The sequence below is a fragment of the Herpailurus yagouaroundi genome, unplaced genomic scaffold (genome assembly GCF_014898765.1).
Source record: "Herpailurus yagouaroundi ecotype Mexico unplaced genomic scaffold, PumYag 29, whole genome shotgun sequence".
Classification (NCBI taxonomy): domain Eukaryota; kingdom Metazoa; phylum Chordata; class Mammalia; order Carnivora; family Felidae; genus Herpailurus; species Herpailurus yagouaroundi.
In genome coordinates this window covers 25,204,423-25,224,897 of record NW_024412377.1, presented here as the reverse complement: position 1 = coordinate 25,224,897, position 20,475 = coordinate 25,204,423, and the positions used below count along the sequence as shown (strand labels likewise).

Below are 20,475 nucleotides of genomic sequence, written 5' to 3'. Positions count from 1 at the left end.
AAAGACATGAATAGAGGATTTAGCCAGCTGGTAAAAAGAAAATAGAAACAAACAAACAAAACTAGGGGAAAATGGTTAAACTTCCTGATCAAATAAATGGAAATTAACACCATAAAAGTGAGACATATTTCTATTAATTAAACATAATTAAGTGCCTTAATTAAGGCACCCAGGGGCTCCTGAGTGGTCAGTTGGTTGAGTGTCTGACTCTTGATTTTGCTTAGATCATGATCTTGCAGTTTGTGAGTTCGAGCCCCATGTCGAGCTCTGCGCAGACAGTGTGGAGCCTGCCTGGGATTCTCTCTCACTCTCTCTCTCTCTCAAAATAAATAAATAAACTTCAAAAAAAAAAGTGAAATGGATAACTTACATGTGCTTACAGAATTCTTAGAAAGATACCCCCAAGCTGATAACAGACTGAGGCCCTGGGGTGCAACTAACTGGTGGTATTAACTGGAGAATGGGGTCTGAACTGGGAACCCTTATCACCCACTATCTTTATGTTCTATTTGGATGCTTCCCCATGTGCACACATTCCTCTAAAATGGAAATAATTGTTAAGAAAGGTGGTCTAAAAAAGTATACTGCAGACAAACACGGGTGAGATGCAAACAGACAAATCTGTTGAGTTAGTCTGGTGGCACTATATCTGCATGGTCACAGATTAGATGTTAACAGAAAAATCAAATTAACTGAGAATTAACGTGGTAGGATTGCAAGTCATTTTTTCAAAATGCTATTTCAATGTTTTAATGTTGCCACCGAAATACATAAAGATTAGTATGGGAGAGGGACTGGGCGCCTGAGGAATTAAGTAATAGCCTTATAAATATGTTGCTCTGAAATGAATAAACAGAGGAGGAATGGGCCGAAGAGAGCTCACCAAATGGTCCAGGGAGGTGCAGGCAGTGAGAGCAGAAGGAACCAGGGGAGAGGAGCTAGGGTGTCTGTGCTCGGTGAGGTGGCTGGTCAGGACACACCCTGGCATGACTCCAGGTTCAGACCTGGGAAGCCAGTGAAGAGGAACTAGGAGAGCTTAGAAAAGGGATCCAGCCTACAGAGCCCGGGGATACCAGCAGTCTGGAGAGCCAAGTGAGGGGGAACAGTGGACATGGGGTTGATGAAAAACATCCAGAGCCGACAAATCTCCAGGGAGACATTTCCTTAGCAGGACAGGGATAAATTCTCTATCTGTAAGATGACTGCTCTGGAAATGTTGACTTCTCACACCTTTCAGTAAAAAAAAAAAAAAAAAAATGAGCATGCACCCCCAAGAGATGTGTTTATTTATTTAATGCACACATGTACTATTGTACCAGTACATTATATCCATTGTAAAGACATATATTAAAAAGTATTTTAAGAGCTACATTTAATGTGAAGTACTAAATTTTTTTTTCAACTTTAGTAAAAGAAATGTGAATATTATTTTTAGGAAAAGCCATATAGTTAAATATACTTCAAGGTTTTTGAACACTTGACTTGACGCTCTGGGATGTGGTCGTTGAAGTTCAGAATGAATGGATGTTGGTTTTAAGGGATGCCATAGCTGGAGATATCGCACAAGGATGGGGAGATCCCAATGGTGAAGTGCAAAAGTGCACAGCATCTAATCAATTATAACATCCATTTTCCAACCTCATCCACCACTTGTATTCAGTTTTGGTAGAAACTTTGTGTTAATTTTCAACTTGGTTGAACTTTCTTGCAAAGTCATTTTAAAATAGTTTTAAACACCTAAGTTCTCTAAAACTAGATAGATTTAAAAAATAGAAAATTTGCTTAAGATTTCAAAGATGCATATGAAATATTTTGTTGACAAACAGAATTTTTTGTAAAAAAAAAAAAAGTCTTATACATATGGAAATATTTCTGAAAGTCCATTTTGAAAATGCTCTTTCCGAAACATGAGTTTCTTTCAAATAGCAGTTACTCTCTTACTGTTGCAATATCATCTTTACATTGGAGAAACGGGTTATGAGTGTTTGGTTTGCAAAAATAGCCTCCAGAAAGCAGGTCACTGAAAACCACTTGTTTTCATAGATAAGGTGGACCAATTTCAAACACTTGTCTTTTTTGTAGAAAACACACAGTCATCTTTAAGTGCGATTACTCCAAATGCTGTGCCTCAAGATAAACATTCAGACCTCTCTTTGCAAACGTTTTCATGATTATTCCCCATCTTATTACAGAGAAGAGTACAAATTCAACTGATTTGAAAGGTCTTATTTTTATAAAATTAATCATACTGATGCTATTCCCTGGCATTTCTGGCACATCTGTCTTTGGTCTTCCCTTCTAACTTCTTTGCTGCATTAACTCTCTCAGGACCAATAACTGAATCAGTTTCATGTTCTGGCCTGTTTTGTAACCTTACTCTGAATTCTTTTTTATTCTAGTCAAAGCAGCTGTTACCTTACATAATTTTCCCATAAAGCATTATTTTAACTAACAAAGTCATTGACTTTTGAAAATATATCTTTTTTGGTACCTCTTTCCTTGAGTGACTCACAAATAAGTAGGTGTTCCATTTCATTACTGAAACAGACTCGAGCAAATACCCTTATTTGGAACATGTGAGAAACAGCAGTACTTTCCTCCAACTGAGCAAATCCCCCACGCTGCACACTGTTTCTTTAAAATTTTAGCAATGTTTCTGTGCATCTTCCAACAGAATTTGCTGACAAAACCAGGCATTTTGCATTGTAGCTATATTGTTTTCCATGGGTTATTTTAGCTATTTTTACCAAATGAGGAAGAATGAGCGTTTTCCTAATGTTATGACTTTTTGCCTTAAGCAATTAAGTTAAGAAAAAATTCCAAATAGGTTTTTAAATATTCAGTTTAGTAAAATTCCGGACAAGATTTAGTATTGCATCATTTTAAATATTGTTAAAACATTTAAAACTATTTTTATTCATGCTGGGGATCTTTAGTTTTTAAATATCTTCCTAATTGTGATGGCTTCATACCATCATTAAGTATTATCTCAAGGCACAATCTATGCTTACGGTGAGGATTCTCTTTAATGATAGGGACTAGAAATTTGTAGTTCATGTAGTCTCTTGTAGCTTCAAATATTATTTTTTTGTCTGACCTTTTGTCAATCTGAATAGATTGTCATGGTTTGACCACAAATGGTGGTCTTATTATAAATTGTACCAGAGAGATACATATATATACTTGGGTCCTGAAAATATACCTGAGCATACACCAGTAGTAAGAGAAGGGCCAACCCAGCCATTTTCTTCTGGTTGGCTTATACTTACATTAATTATATTATTTTTAATACTCTTTTTTTCCCCCTGGAGGATTTTAGTTTATCTGCCATTTGGTAAAGTTTAATTTAATTAAAATGAAATAATTTAATCCATAAACCTATTTCACTGAGTGAGCTTACATAAACTTCAGTTCCTTGAAATAAGTCAAAAGTGAATTAATCAGTGAGGTGGGGGGGCTGTCTTTGTGAATCATCCTTTCTTCCCTCAGGACAAATCACATACCTACCACACAGGACACAGGACCTTCTGATATACAAATTGAGTGAGGATGCCAGTGTCAACCATACTAAAATATTAGTTAAGCTCAGTTTCTTATTTTTTTAAGTTAAAAAGTATATCTTAGGATGCTAATAATTTTTTCACTTATTTCATGGATCTTCCTGGGCATCCCACTGGACAATGGATATCTAAAGCATGAACCATTTCTAGAGACTGCCATTTAAGTCCTCTGCTTATTCTGCTGGGTCAGACAAGGACTTCAGAGGAATGGACATCTGGACTCAATAAAGCCCTTGAGTCAGAAAAAAACCTCAAGACTTGCCATGCAATTTGACAGAGACCTGTACTTAACAGAGGCTGAATTTTTAAGAAGGACGTCCACTCCTTCTTCTCCCCATAACAGATCGGTCTCCCTCAGGGACATTTGTGAAAATATATCTGTGATCACAAAAATCAAAAATTTCTTAGTAAATCCCAGCCCAGTGTAAACAGACTAACCTTCAAGTCCAGCCTAAGGCTGAACAAACACTCACGCACTTCAGCTATGGAAACAGCCGGGCCCTCTGTCTCCCTTCCCCTCCCCAAAAGGAAATGGGCTAAATTTAAGTCAGGGATACATTATAAATGATAGAATCATTCTTTCTCTGGTGAAGAACGAGTTCTGAACGAGGTAAATGTGGGGTGAATCAGCTATTAGATCATTGCTGATGTCCCTGCATACAGGTTTCTGTGGCTCCACGATGCAAAGAACTTGGGATACTCACATCTTTACATGTTGCTTTGTAAAATTTCAACAGATAAGCCTAGTCGTCCCAAAAGCCACTAATAGTCACATCTCCACAACCATTTTAAATACAGTATAACAAACTCACCCCTCAGAATCTTTGGAGGAAGGTCAGATTTCAAAGAAGAATCCCATGAAGAAATCTATATAACTGTTAAAACCCATGTCTATTATAAATTGTACCAGAGAGATACATATATAGATATATATACTTGGGTCCTGAAAATATCAGATTTGATTCCCTCCCAGGAGGAGGCAGCAATGCATAGGTGAACACCAAAAGACAGGAATTCAAGCCTTTTAACCTCTGTGCTTGGCCAACAGGTTGATTATGAACAGCTGAGCCAGGACATGAGGTTACCTGCATCTGTGTCACAAGACTGAGAGGGACCAGGGCCAAAACAGGTGCCAAAGCTTGGAATTCAATGACCTTTTGGGAAAGAAAGACTCAACAGTCATTTAAGGGCATCTAGTGCTCAGAATGAGAGAACAAAAATGTTTATTACCTATTTAATACCTGGACATAAAAAATGAGTAGAAGTCAAGAAATGGCTGAAAATGGCTGGGGAGTGCCCATGGAGAGGAGAAGGGCATGAAGTCAGGCCAGTAACACTATAATCACACTAAGATGCTTTTGTCTTTTTTTTCTTTATGGTTTACAATTACAACAATTCCCAAAAGTGTTGCTAGAAGTTTCAAAGCCAGTGTCTTAAGTGGGAGATTTGGGTTTTCCATCTCCCATGGCTGAAGTCAGTCACCCAGTGGTGCCTCTGATGGGGGTACCAGAGGAGAAACAGGGCCCTGGGATGAAATGAAAGAGCATCTCTGGATGGTACTCTGCAATCTGAACCCCTTTAAATCATGGTAAGTGCCTCCTTTTGTGTAATCTCTTCTGTCATAAGGACAAGTAGACTCTGAAAAGCTGTTCTTTAGGTGGCTCTGGACATTACCTGTGAGCGGTGATTGAGATGTGTCAAAGTTGCCAGTTTTCTTAAAAAAAAAAAAAGCCACCCCATTGGCCAGTGTAGTGTTTGACATGGCCCTGCTAATCACTTTCCTCGAGGTTTTCTGATTTCAGGACATTGAGTTAGACTGGGGAAGGCCAACTTCCTCTGCCATCCATCAGGAAGAGCCTAGCACAGTGGGTTACTAGTCAGATCATGACTCATCTGCCTGTGGGTGGTGACCTGAGGACTAGGGCTGGGAGTGTTAGGAGGGGACGCCATGGGGGGAACCGAGATGGGCACCTTCTGGGGACAGCATGACGACACCAGGCACCGAGTGGAGGGAGATGGTACCTGTGTCACTCGCTGCTCAGCGATGGCTTAGATGCTGCCATGCTAGAAAGAGCTCTGGAGGCTGAAAACACCATCCTGACAACATAGATGAATGAAGTTGACTAAAACTCCCAGCATCGTGCTCAACTTTAGCCACAAGATGGCAGGCAACAGTGGGACATTCTCCACAGCCTTGCCCAGAAAGCACTCTGAAGACCTGAGGGAAACCAAGGTCCCATTGTCCAGTCCAATGGCTGGCCATCAACACATTTGTGAAGCTGCTATGAATTAAACTCTTGTTGAGAAGGAAGGTTCTAGATGTAATTACCATCCATTTAAAGAATGGGTATGGAAATATATAGAATTTTCAGTTTGTTTTTACTGTCAACAGTAAACTATAAAAAAAAAATCTAGTTTCATTGGTTACTGTTTGTGGTGTTGAAGAAAAGTTCTAGAATTGAGTCACAGGTGCTGAATTCTAGTCCTTGCTCTTAAGAAGGTCCTTGACTCCAGGAAACCATGAGCCACAGCCTCAGTTCCTCCTTGGTTGGGCATGGATGAACTCTGGGATTCCTTCCAGAAACTAGTCATGGAATGAAATAGCATGTGGGGATAGTAGGCTGAGAATGAAGTGGGCACAAACCTGAGGTTCTGCAATGCTTCATTTCCATGGCATCCTTGGGGAATGGGCTGTTCTACATGACAAGTTTTCTAGATAATTGAATTCTAAATGCTGAAACTTGTTTTCCTTTTAACCTTCTGTAATGGAAATCTCTCTAAAGTGTATTACACGCTTCTCAGCCTTCTTAAACAGCAAGCTGAATACAATTTAACCTTGCCTGAATGTCTCTAGGTTATCATGATGCCACCTCTTACTATATATACAGTCCTGAATAGAGCATCGGTGCCTTTGGGCATATTCAGGTAGGCAGGACGCTCATGCTAAATGGCCCCAGAGACTACATTATAAAGGTATAATTGGCAATTCTTCCTTCCTTTATCTCCTACACCACTACCTGCAGTCATTTCTCCAAGTTACACCTTCTAGCAGCATTTGACACTCTGTTTAAAATCTGCTATAACCTAGAGAGAACTCAAGGTTGCTATGGGTAACCAGAGTCTGAGCTTGTAACAACCCTAAATTTAATTTTACACACAATTTAAAGGCAATGGGTACTGTACTGAAGGTTACTTATGGTCAGGGCTGATATTCAGCTAGTCCACCCAGTATGTAAGGTAATGTTCCTATATACTAGTTGGCCAACTGCCCTGAGCCCCTTGGGCCCTCCTGCCAGCTCAGTACCCTGGCCTGTCTCCTCGGATCACACAGGCTTCTCACATGCCAGCGTGAGAAGGTGCAGACTCCAAGGTGCAGTCTGCTTGTATAGGCTCCAGGACCCTGTTCTTGAAGGCACCAGCATCCTTTCCAATGGGCTGGTACCCAGGCCATACTGGGTGCTCAGTATTTGATATCACCCTGGTTTCTGGGCTGAAGATTATTCTGTATCTTGCTAAGTGCACTGCCACAGTTTGAGGCTCTCCTCTGTACCTCCAACTCAAAGGCTTTTTCTTGGTTGTGTGCTGTGCTCTGCGTTCAGATCGCCTGAGGATGACCAGAACAGGTGTTAAAAGTCAGCTTTGATTGAACACCTGCCATGTGTCAAATGCCTATTTAGTATATTAACTAAATCATTTTATCTAATCCACTAAATGACCCTACTGGGGAAATAGCATCAACCTCCTGTGGCTGAGGTAACTCGCCCAAAGTCACATAGCCAATAAGTAGGCCTGGAAGCTAGACTCATCTCTCTGAGGCCCATGTTCCTTACACTATGCTCCTCTCGTGTTTATCAACGTACAAAAGAGTCCAGTCATGGTTCACATCCTGAAAAATACATTTTAAGTGAAAAATGGGCCCTTTTACTTTTCAGAAAAGGCTACTTGTTTTGTTGTGTGGGTTATGTTTTAATTAGTTCCATATTTTGTTACCAATTTGGAACAATCTGTCCCCAGGGAACAGATCTGGTTTACTTATAGAAAGCTAGCTGAGGGAGGGAGGGACTGGGGTTACAAAGTACTCCTTGTAGGAAATAATTTAAAAAACCTTCTCATTTCTCCCTCCACAAAACAAAAGTAAATAGAACATTCCAGAAAATCCCATCTTCCCTAGAGTAGGTATGATAGAGCTTACAAAAACTTTCCTTTGTGTGTTACCAATTATGCCTGCAAGAGGGGGCTGTTACCACACAAAAGAATAAGGGGCTCCCAGAGCTATGGGAAAGGGGACTTAGGGGTGGGGGTGGGGGTGCTAGAAGCAAAGTGCAGACCTGAGGAATATCACCCAGTGAGAAAGTAGAATTGGTTCTGTAATTTTGGGCCAGTCACAGGTTTACCTTTGGAACTAGTTCTGGGGTGCAGAAGGGTATCAAACCCACAGCTATGAATTCTTTGCTCTTTCCTTAGGGATGAGGTTTACAGACTGACCCTAAGCTAATTTTTTAAATAAGTAAACCATGACCTCATCTTCCACATTTTGCACCTGCTCCTCCCACACTTAACACACCCACAATTTTCAGAGTGTCTTCTTCCAAACACATCCACCATGCTCTGTAGTTTCCCCAGTAAGTCTTGTCAGGGAGGAAATCACTTGAATAATTGCCTAGCCAGAGGTGTGACAGGGTCAAAATAGCAAACGTATTCATTTGCTAGGGTTGCCATAATAAAGAACCACAACCCAAATGGTTTAAGCAACAGTCTTATAGTTCTGAAGTCTAAAAGTTTGAGATCAAGTGCTGGCAGAGCCGGGCTCCCTCTGAGGTACTAAGGCAGGATCTGTTCCAGACCTTTCTCTCCTGGCTTCTGATAGTTCCTTGGTTTGTGGCAGCATAACTACAATCTTTACTTAGTGTTCTCTCTGTGTGCATGTCTGTGTCCAAATTTGCTGTAGGACACTGGTCCTTTTGGATTAGGGGCCCACTCTACTCCAGCATGACTTCATCTTAACTAGTTACATCTGCAATGGCACTATTTCCAAATTAGGCCACATTCTGAGGTATTGGGGGTTTAAGGCTTCAAAATATGAATTTGGTAGTGGCAGGTGGTAGAAGGAGGCGGTGGCTGGAAGACACAGTTCAAACCATAACATCATCTAAGGTAGTATTGAATTCGAAACCAAACTCAAGAGAAGGAGAAGAATGGATTGCCCAAAAGAGTGCCTCATATGAAAATTCCAAGCAAGAGTATGGACAACCAATGTATCATCTTGGCGGGGTGAGTGTGATGTTCATATGGGGACACCTGAAATCTTATGCTTATGAATAAGAGGGGTATACAGTTGAGGGAGCTGTTTGCAGAGTTACACTGGGGTCTCAACAATACCCTAATTTGTATTCATCACTTTTTAGCACAAAACCTATATAGGTATGTGGAAAAATTTAGTGTTGAAGGAAACGGTTAGCCAGTTACAGAGTGAAGGAGCATCTCAAGAACATTCAAAACACTTTAAGTTCCTTGATACTTAATCTCAAAGTGCTTCTAGTCCTGAAGTTCTAGCTAGATATAAGTGTGGCAAAAGGATTCTACATTAAAATTGGGTTTCCTTTTTTAAGATGGAGCGGGGGGGGGGGGGCTTCTGTTTTCCTCATCAGTTTGGGTAAGTGGAAGCCTTATGGTGTTCTAGTCATTTTCTTCCCTGGTGTCTACCATTACACTGAGGAGGTATTCTGTGAAGCTGAAAACCATCCATGAAATTACCAGACCACATGGCAAAAACCAACATATAACTCTGGGGCAGATGTGAAGTAGTATAGCACAGGACTTAGGAGCACAGACTGTGGTGGAAGATAGACCCAAGTCCAAATCTGGTTCTGCCTCTTATTTAGGTGACCTTGGGCAAGTTACGTGGCCTCTGCCATCAAGGTTTCTCACCACAGCTTTAGATTAAATAAGATGGGAGAATGCCCACTATGGTAGCAACTGCTCACTCAACAACACTTCTGATAATTACGCCAGAGAACTAGGGAGTGAGCCTTAGAAAATCAAGCTAGTCTCCTCTTGTCTTGTTAACTTCTTGGTTGTTATGAGCACTGGGAGCCCAGGACTCTAGGAGTCCTCCTTCATTACTTGATTCACTTTCACACTGCTCTTGAAGATCCATCAGTGGATCCTGGCCTTTTCTTTCTATCACCTCCACATCTCAGTGGCTTCTGGGTAGGTCTTCCCTCTCCTGGCCCTTCATTATCCAGCATATACACATGACTGTGTCATCAGAGAGAGGAATTTCAGGGTCATGACTGTGCACTATTGAAAAAGTTATGTTTGGGAGATTTACTTCCTCAGCTGTGGAAAATTTCCAGAAGCCCAGTGCGTTGACTATTGTTTCCTTATTTTCTGTATTCTTGATGCTCTGGCATTTCGGGCCTTGGTCCCAGAGAGACTGACCCTTCCAAGGTTAGCCAATTCCTAGAAATAGCAAACTCCCCTGAGAGTGTGCCTTTGATATACAAATCAACCAATCCAGAGTTCACACCCCAACCATCTCCTTTGTTAAACTTTCATACATCAAGACAGTATTGCCCATAAGTCACCCCATGCCACGTACTGGACAACTAGAGACCATCCTATATCTCAGAGCCTGCTGCAGTTATTCAAGCTACAAATCCTAAGATTGCTCAGAGTAGCTGCCATGCCTCACCCAAACCTCCCTTGAAAATCCCAATAAAGTTTCAGGCCATATTCTTCCCTCTTCTCCCTCTGCCTCCTGAATAACACTGGTGTTTCTCTATGTAGCCCTGCATGGTGTGTTGATCCCCCGTTTCTAGAGATCTGGGAGTGCCAAAGTCTTCCTTTATGACAGTAATTTCCCTGTCTGCATGTCTTATCATACTTGATTAGAACAAATCCCAGGTACATTTGAGAACACCCAAACATAACAATTAGCAATCCCAGAGACCTGTTCCTCAACATGTTCTCCTTTTTCCATCCTCCAAGCTCCTCAGCCTTAGCTATTTCAGTCCAGATGCCAAGCGACCACATCCATCCAAATAATCTCTTCCTGAGCACACAGAAGTGGAATGGTGCCCTGGAACAGGTACCACTCCCAAATGGGAGTCAGAAGGGAGAGACTGAGTCTCAGCTGTGCCAATTATCACCATGACATCATGGGAACACTGCTTCACCTCTGTAAGCTTCTAAAATGATAAAACTAGCTCAGGTGGTTCAAATGAAATGTTTCAGAGATTCACTCCTAATATGTTAGCATAGGCCGCTTTGGCTAACCTCCCCACCACCACCACCCCCACCATCCCTACACACTTACCCAAGGTCTCAAAGCTAGTTGCTAGAAGACCTATGGAGAAAATCCAGAATCCCAGACTCAGTTCACTACCTCCTCCATCATACCATACTTGCCCCTCCTTGAAACCTCCATTAAGGAGTCTAGTTTCGTGTCCCACTTTCTGTCATGACCCTGGTCCCATCACCTTTCTATTCTTCTGTATCTTCTTTCTTTGAAAAAAAAAAATGGGCATCATCCTATGACTCAAGGAATAAATTAAAATCACCAAAGAATCCTCCTTTGGTAGCTGGAAAGCATTTTCATTTGAGGGTTAGATATACTTTCAGAGCCTGGGACAGTAAACCTGGCCTCTTAAAAAGTCTACAACCTTAAGCAGGCAATGGGAAGAGCTTCCTGAACATACATGAGAAAATTTATCCCATATGGAATAAACTTCTCCAAATCCTAAAGACTCCAGCAACCTCTTAGGTAATAAATTCCCAGTCTTTCTAAACATGCTCCATGTAGAACAGTCATTATGATGTTAATATTTTACTGAGCACTATGGATTAGACATAGTATAAGCCCTCTATATGCATTATTGCATCATTTAGTCATTGGATCAACGATCAATAGTGTTATCATTTCCATGTCACTGGGAATCCAAGACTAAGAGGGATGATTTTTCAAGGTCAATCATTTTGTAAGTATGGGAGCCTGAGGAGGCAGCACTAGTTGGGAGCTGGAGCTGTTGACCATTATGCTCTCCCACTGGATGTCCCCTTCCTGCTCTTCCTTCTGCCTCTGTATCCAAATCAGCTCCCCTCACAGAAGATGGTTGTAAATGGTGGGGGCTCTCAGGGACAGCTCTGGGAGGGCTGCCATCAAGCTCCACTGATCCCTACTTCTAACCTCAAGGACCCAGCCACCAGGGACTGGAGTCATATTCTCAACACCAATGAATACCATGGTGGTCAGTCCTTTTTCTTTTCTAAGAACAATTTCGAACTTTAAATAGAATCATTTCTCTTCAACATTCCTCCTTGAAAGTGAAAGTAATTGCTAGTTGAGGACCCAGCCATTAGCCAAGAACATCTCTTCAGTCAGATAGGCAACCCAAAGAAAATACTGGTGAGAGTCTACTGAGTAAGTACTCATACACGCCAGCCAGGCCTGTGCTATGTTCTTTCCATGCACTGGATCATTTTAAACTTGGGCCACACTATATATATGTGACCAATGACTTCTCGTTGCCCCTCCATGTCCACTCTCCACCATTCTCTACCCTGGCTTCTGCCTCAGGTTGACACATATAAACCCTCTCAATGGGTCCCTTGCCACTGGCTTCTGCCTGGTTTCTGCCAATGGAAAGCTCTGGTAGGAGACTGAAAGGAAGGAGAAAATTAAACTTAAGGTACTTCTGCTCTGGCTTCTTCCCTTCAGGGTCTCCTTTGGTTACAGATCTCCCTCAGTGAAAGGTCACCATGATTCTCAAAGTGACCCTCTCTCCATGATTCTCTTCTCTTGGGACATAGGAGCTTTCCTCACAGGAGCCTCTGAAGGCTCCACAAAAGTTATGCATCTCAGAATATCTTCAAACTTCTCTTTTCTTTTCTCTTCCATATTTAGTCATTACTAAAACCTTGGTGTGCAGTAAAGGGTTAACACAGCAAGTTTGGTGTATTCAACCTCTGTATATTCCAAGGAAAAGATTGGTTCTTGACTAACCCCTGGGAGGTAATTTCTAAGACCTTGGAATATTCTGCTTGATGAGAGTGTCTTTGTATATCTTGGGTCTTGGGCCATACTAATAATGTAATCTATGGCACGGGCATTGGGCCATGTGGCATTAGTTTGAACTCTGGAAGGACTGGACACTGAGTAACTAAGGTCAGCTACACAGGCACTCCATGCCAGCTGACCCCCCAAAAAACCCTTGGTACCAGAGTATCAGAGCTGCCCTGGTTGACAATACTCCATAGATGTTGTCATACACCATTGCCTGAAGAACTGAGCCCACCTGTACAACTCTACTGGGAGTAACAACTGAGTTTGCACCTGTTCTCTCTCCTGGATCCCACACGTGTACCTTTTACGGTTACTGGTTTTAATCTGTATCCTTTCACTATAATAAACTGTAACCCTGAGTTTTTCTGAGTCCTTTGAGTCCTTCTAGTAAATCACTGAGGTTGAGGATGGTCTTGGACTCTGATTCATCTGGGAAACAACAGTCCAGTCATAACTTACTGAGATGATGGGTGGCCACACAGGTGAAAAATGGAAATATGCTCATTCAGATGAGATCCAAATGGATCTTTCAGGAGGGGGAAACTGGGACTGAGGGCAGGGGTGGCTGGTTGTCCAAAGATACTTCTAAGCATCTCAAGGGGATTCTGGACTGTTTGTCTGTGACTAAGGTGATATGAGACAGGCAGATAGAAATACATCCAGGACCCAACCTTTAATGCTCCAACTGGAGGGGAGATGTTGGTTGAGTGGAGGAGAAGATCTAACTCAATGTGACATTTCTTATACTCTTGTGTCATGTAGTATTCCTAGGTTTCAGGAAAAAAGGAAATACTCTGAGTCTAAGTCCTCTAAGAGAGAATGAAGCATAAAAGAAACATACAAATACCACAGTACTTCAATTTAGTATTTTCCCTCTATAAGATAAATGCCATTGGCTTACCAGAGTAGGACTCAACCCGTTGCAGTGCAGGTTGGAGCAGCAGACATACATGAGCCACAGTGGTCCCCCGTCCAGCCCCTGTGCCAACCAGCACTCCCCCACTCACCTGGCCCCACTGACATCAACTCCGACCATCAGCTGCCCATTCAGGGAGAGGATCTCATCCCGCAGTCGGACCTTCCCACTCTTCCCTGCTGGGCTGTTCTTCCTCAGCTCTGTCACCCAGATGCAGCCAACGTCCAGTACAGGGCCCTGGTGGGTTTTCCTCTTCTTGCCCCCTCTGCGCTTTTCTCCATAGTCCCCGAAAACAGGGATGTTCCCAAAACTGAGGCCCACAGTCTCTGTGTCCCCCAGCTCCTTGGTGAGGTACACAGTACAGATCTCCATCCCTGGGGGGCTGTGGTCAGGTGGGACCACACTCTCATCCACAGTAAAGTTCAGCTGGATGTACTCCTGCAGCTTCTGGATGGCTGCCTGGCAGAGCCGCTGCTCTGGGCCATCCCCGCCCTCCCTCACGCTGTTCTGCAGCCACTGGTAGAGGAGGGGCAGGTGCAGCATGGCATTGTCCTGGGTGATGGGCATGGTGCTCACTCCCAGACACCAACATCATGAGAAGACCTGCTTCTGGGGGCTGGACCGGGCAGGGCCCCATGTCCCTTGGGAACCCTGGCTGTCATCAGCTTGCCCTGTGTTCATGTTCAAGGTGGCAGATGAGCCTAAAGGATGCTTACTTGAGACTGGGCTGTTGGCTTTGGCAAGAGGAGGACAGGACACAATTAGAATAACAGTGGAACAATTGCTGTGCCTGGAGTGCTCACCGAGAGAAGGAAGCGTCTAACAAGTTCTTGTTTGGTTCCTTTCACAGCAGAGCCCATGCAGATAACGTGGAAATGGGGTATTCTTCCAGCAGACACAGCATGACCTCACCTGGACTCATTTATGCCTGGAAGAGGAAAAAACAAAAAATTTCAGTCACAACAATGAGCCCTCTGAGAGAGAACACATGGCCTCCTGTATTACGAAAGAACCATGTTTGCTTTTTCAGGCAGGAACCTAATCCTCTCCTCATTCCCCAGCTAAGATCCTTCCACCATGTATATATATACAGACAGACTGACAGAGAGACAGACACACAGATACACACACACACACACACACACACACACACACACACACACCCTTCCCCCAGACAGAAACCTCTGGAACACTGACCTTCTCCAGGAAGGTTTCCTGATCATCAGGGAAATAAGATGACTTTTTCCAGTACAGCCCCCATCAAACTCATATCCAACAAGGAGGCTATGTGACAAGATTCTCTGGAAGGCTGTTGGAGGGGTTCTGGACATATTTAAAAGCTTACATTCTTAGGACGTTAAAGTCTATGTCCATTTGCCTTGATCAGCCCAGCTGCATATCCAGGAAGGCTCTCCATTCCAGGACTAACAATGATGCCAAGAAGAGAAAGGGCCAATCAGCAGCACAGAGAGATTCAGGCTTGGTCTTAGGACAATGCCCTTCCTAAGCCTGGACCTCATTCCATCTTCCTCATGTAGCCTCACAGGGATCCATGTCCCTAATCATCCTACAGCTCTTAGCTGCTCCCCTTCCTTTGGTAAACTGTTGGAACTGACCTACTCTTAAGCCAAACCCAAAGCTATCTCCTACAGAGAAATATTTCTCCATGCTTCTGAGTGAGGAGACTTGGCCTCTCCTCGGCTTGCCCTTGAACACACAGCTTAGAGCAATGATGCATCTTCCCCCAACGCCTGCATGGCCAGCGGCAGTAGGCACGTCTCCCCTGCGAGAGCTGGCAGCTATCCTGCCCCCACCAAATTCTGCACAGGGCCTGGCACACGATATGTTCCCACAACGAAAAGCTAATTGAAGTCCACTGCCAATTCTCCTTCTCCCCCAAAGAAAACTTTCACCTCCATCCTTTGTAAATGCAGAAAAATGATCCTTTTCACTCTCTTCTCTGAATTTCACTTTCATCCAGAGAAAGTCAATATAAACTATGCCATCTAAGATGGAAAACATTTTCTAGCCTTCTCAGGAAGTGATTTAACAAGGAATAATAATAAATGGGAGAAGTGTCAGAAGCCATGTCAATAATACATGACCTTATTACTCAGTAACCATAAAGAAATTTCCAATATAGCAAGGTTTGAGCTTCCAAAGAACTTGAGTGCCAGCTATTAATTGGTTCCAAATAAATCAAAAGCTTAGCAAATATCATCTACATAATCACATGCCTATTAAAAAAAGAAACACAAGATCAAAGAAAAGATAATCCATAAATGTACAAAAATGGAATGTTCCCTTTGGCCAAAATAAGTAACACCTCTCCCTGCAAAGTGACTCCACACATATTAAAATCTTATGAATAAATCAAAACATTTTCCATCAGGCCTAGCAATCGTTATGAGTCTCCATTTCCTCATCTGTAAAATGAGAAAGTTAAGCTAAGTGATCTCCAAGGTCTGTCAAACTCAACAGAGAGGTCCTTAAACACAGTGACAGTGTCTCATTCATCAGTGTCCTCCCGCCCCCAGCACAGTGCCTGTTACCGTGTAGACTCTCAATCATTTAGAACAATTTTTAAAATATCTTTTAAATTACAGTTTTAATGGTCAATGATTCAGGGACTCAGTCACAGTTCAAGTGGTCCCATACATATGAAAACAGAGTAAATATCTTGGGCAAGATGCTCTTTAAATAAGTCTGATTGAAGAAAAGCCTAGAGGACCTTTTTTTTTTTCCTGCTGTCAACTTGTATTCATTCAGTAAGAATCAGGCCTTGAACTTGGCACCGGGAATATATACCATCAATAAGGCAAATTCTTTGCCCTGAAGGAATTCATAGTCCAGAGGAGAGATGCCTAAATATGTGGAAACCAGCGTGTAATAAGTCTAGGACAAGCCTCGTAACAGAATGGCAAAGGTACAATCCTGGTAGCCATGTTCATGTAATATGAGCTCCCAGCCCCTGGTGATGGGTCCAGAGCTGGGGATCTCATGCAAGCTGGACCAGTGTTTTCCCCTGAGAACTGAGCACTGGGACTGAGAGAGATAGAGATAGAGATAGAGATAGAGATAGAGATAGAGATAGAGATAGAGATAGAGATAGAGAGACAGAGAGAGAGAGAGAGAGAGAGAGAAAGTCCAGTCTTAAGTATGTGAAGGTAACTGTAACTTTTGAACTAGGGGCTCTGGATGGCAATGTTCTACCTGTGAACAAAGTAGCAAAGGAGCAAAGAAAGCCATCCTACCAAGAAATAAAATAAAATGGATCAGGAGAAGGCAGAGGTGTAAGACCAGCAAGAGAATACTCTGGTTTCCCCACAGCACTCCTGGTCTTAGTTTCAGACACACTGGACACAGCTGCACTGCTATCTTCCTCTTCAATCCAAATGACTATATCAATCCTTACAATAAATTACATTTTACAATTTAACTACTTAAAAAAAAAAAAGGTCAGGCAAAACTAAACTAAACAAACCCCTTTAAATGAAAATAAACTTTACCTTGGGGCGCCTGGGTGGCGCAGTCGGTTAAGCGTCCGACTTCAGCCAGGTCACGATCTCGCGGTCTGTGAGTTCGAGCCCCGCGTCAGGCTCTGGGCTGATGGCTCAGAGCCTGGAGCCTGTTTCCGATTCTGTGTCTCCCTCTCTCTCTGCCCCTCCCCCGTTCATGCTCTGTCTCTCTCTGTCCCAAAAATAAATAAAAATGTTGAAAATAAACTTTACCTTGAGTTGTTTCCTGCACTTGGCAACTCAAAAGTTGTTGATATACTGGAGGTGAGCAAAGCTGATTGGTTCAACATGGACCAGGTATCCCTCTGTAGTCTATCAGTGAAGGGCAAGGGGGTTAGGGTCAAGAGATATCATCCTGGCTGCTGGGAGCCCACCCTCTGACTGTCAATGTTGTGGGGGCAGGGAAGGAGCTTTCATAAAAGGAAAAATTATTTGGGGATATTTAGTCTTATTTTGGTGTTCATGGGATATGAACAAGTTTTTGACTCCATACCTATAATTGGGAATTTCCCAGTAATCCTTCTAGCCCCCTATTCTATCAATTCCTTTTCATGGGATCTTCTATAAATAAGGGGAATAGGAGCATTCCAATCTACTACAATGATTTGAGATTGACTCAGGGCATAAGGAAAGATACACAAATTTGCAATACATGAAATGAGTAGTTCTTTCACAACATCCAATGAAACATTCCGGGGAACAAAACATTGACCCAGAGAAGATACAGAACAACAGAAACCTGCAAATAGTTACAAATACCAACCTCCCTCAGAGGTGGATCTGTCTAGAGGTCTTAATGCTTCTCATCTCGAAGATCAATTTCAGCAGCGAGCAGAATCTGTGGACATGAAGGCCCACTGCATGTTCCAGTTCACTTTTTTTCTATCATATATAATTCTCTAATTAGAGTCCATTTCAAAGTAAACAGCCATGATAATTTAAATTAATTTTGACTAGCCTGAAGCTGACAGCCTTAGCATTCAAAATTCAAAATGAATGCTTCTTAACAGATTTTGATACTGTGTTTAGAATCTACCAACTTTGGGGCGCCTGGGTGGCTCGGTTGGTTAAGCGTCCAACTTCGGCTCAGGTCATGATCTCACAGTTTGTGAGTTCAAGCCTCGCATCAGGCTCTGTGCTGACAGCTGGAACCTGCTTCAGATTCTGTCTCCCTTTCTCTCTGCCCTCCCCACCCCCCCCACTCTGTCTCTGTCTCTCTCAAAAATAAACAAACGCTTTAAAAAAATTCTAGAATCTACCAACTTTCTAAGATCCTCTTTCAGCGACATCATGCATGCACAGCAGGGCAATAACTGCCCCCACAAGGGGGTGAAAAGTAGTGTCGGGTTGAGGGGGCCAACAAATCTTAGATATTATAATGGTTAGTACCTGCCTGCAAAGCTCAAAGCTATCTGGCAGAATTTACTCCTTAGTGTTTAATATTTTGAGTTACAATTTTTTCTCTAGAATGGGGAGAGGGGGACGATAATGAAAAAGATGGGTCAACACCAAACTATATAAACCAATCATCCGCCTAAAGTCTCAGCCCAGAGTCACCTGAAATCCATAAGCTAAATCCTGAAACTGGCAGGATGCAGAAAAGGGTCCTCAGTTTTATCCAGACCTTGCTTCAAAGATTCATACTGGGCTGTCTTTACTCACTCCCTCTTGCAATTGTCCTGAATTCTTGATGTCTTCCTATTCTGGAATCTGCTAAGTTCCAAGTTCCTTAGTCTTCTTTTCTTCTGGACTGGATTCCTCTTTTTACTTTTGGGAAAAGCTCACATTTTAAAAGTGAACCAATGTTGATTAAATATTTACTGTTCATTCAACAGATGTTCATTGAGTGCCTATGCCATGCAGGGCCCTAAACAAAACAGACACATTCCTACAAAGACTCATGAAGCCTGTATTGTGATGGTGGCAAATTAGTAAACATAAAATACTATAATGTCAGATGGGGATTGACATTATGAAGAGAATCAGAGCTTACTGAGTGATGGACGTATGAGCAGATTAAGAAAGGCCCTCTGAGAAGAGACCCAAATAAAGTGAGGGACTGAGTGAGAGAATATCACCCGCCAAGGGCTGTTCTCTGCTAAGGAGACAGCAAGTGCAAAGACCCTGATGTGAGAGCCTGCTGGGCTCCCTGGGGATAGGTGTGGGGGTAGATGTGGCTCCAAAAGAGGGAGTGAGGGGGAATTGGCCCCAGTGAGCTGGAGGCTTCCCCATTGTCTCATTCTCTGTAAAACAAGGGTGGTGACACCATTTTACCCACACTGGCTAATGGCTAATGTTTTCTGAGCATAACCACACTCAGACGTTCTTCTAAATGAGCACTTTCCATGGATTACCTTACTTATTTGGAAAACAATACTGTAGGGATATATTGTTAGTATCTCCTTTTTAGAGACTCAGATACATGGCAAAATCAGAGAGGCTAATTAAGGACCAGAGAGGCTAATCAGGACTAGAAACCAGATACACTGGATTTTGTCATGTAGGCTAGCACTCTGCCCTGTAATCCCTGCCGCCAATGGGCCTCATATAACACATAAATAGGTACCTTGTGTCAGAAGCGGGTGGCTTTCTACCTAATATCCATTCTCTCGTCCTTTTCTTTGTGGGCCTGATATATTCAACTAAATCCCAGCTTCTCTTGGAGGTATGGAGAAATTGTTACATGGTGTTTCTTTAAGAGATTCTTTAAGTATTCTTTAAGAGAAGAACAGAAATGAAAAAAATAAATCCCCATGTTATTTAATCATCGTTATTTGGATTTTTCAAAATCCAACTAATGAGCTGAATTAACTCCCCCCCAAAATAACACACTGTGATACCCAGAAGTGTAGGAACCAGAAGTAATAGAATCTAAAACATAGAATTGGATGACAAAGGGAGGGAGGGGGGCAGATGCCAAGGACCCGGATATTTACAGACTGGAAAAGTGACCCTAGCCATTTAATGTAAAACATTTGGTTAAAGTGCCACCTGCTGTACCTTGGAAAGTCTCACTGATGTGTTCACCAAGGTTATGGTGTTAAATATGGTAGGAAACTTTTAGAATATGGGTAGATGATTTGACACTCTCAGCAAAGTCTAGAGCTCCTCAACTCAGCCAGCAAGTGAGATGGGAGTAAATGTCACCTTGTCAAGGAACATACTCTTGACATTGAGCCCGTACTCTACATTGCCAGAGAGGCTCAGCTGCTGGACCCTTGTAGTGCTGAGAAAACCTGCTTGATCAGAAGGGGGTGGGTGGTACCCTACCAGACAGAGGTTGTAAGTCTTGAGAAAGGTGTGATTCCTCACTGGAAGCCACTGTTTCAACTGTTCCAGCAGTACACATCAAGTAGTATATGTTAAGTTAAAATTTAGGGCGATGGACAGAACTCATATGCTAGAAATGAAAGAAAA

The 20,475-nt window shown here is 42.5% G+C and overlaps 1 protein-coding gene across 4 annotated transcripts in view; it reads right to left on the bottom strand.

Moving 5' to 3' along the window:
* PDZD2 (PDZ domain containing 2) overlaps positions 1 to 20,475 on the bottom strand; it is a 368,874-nt gene that overhangs the window by 221,218 nt on the left and 127,181 nt on the right. For all 4 annotated transcript variants that reach the window (XM_040494680.1, XM_040494710.1, XM_040494715.1 and 1 more), the window contains one exon: positions 13,632 to 14,468. In XM_040494680.1, the coding sequence (XP_040350614.1) occupies positions 13,632 to 14,107 (476 nt within the window). In that variant the 5' untranslated portion in view covers positions 14,108 to 14,468. The remainder of the gene's footprint in view (positions 1 to 13,631; positions 14,469 to 20,475) is intronic.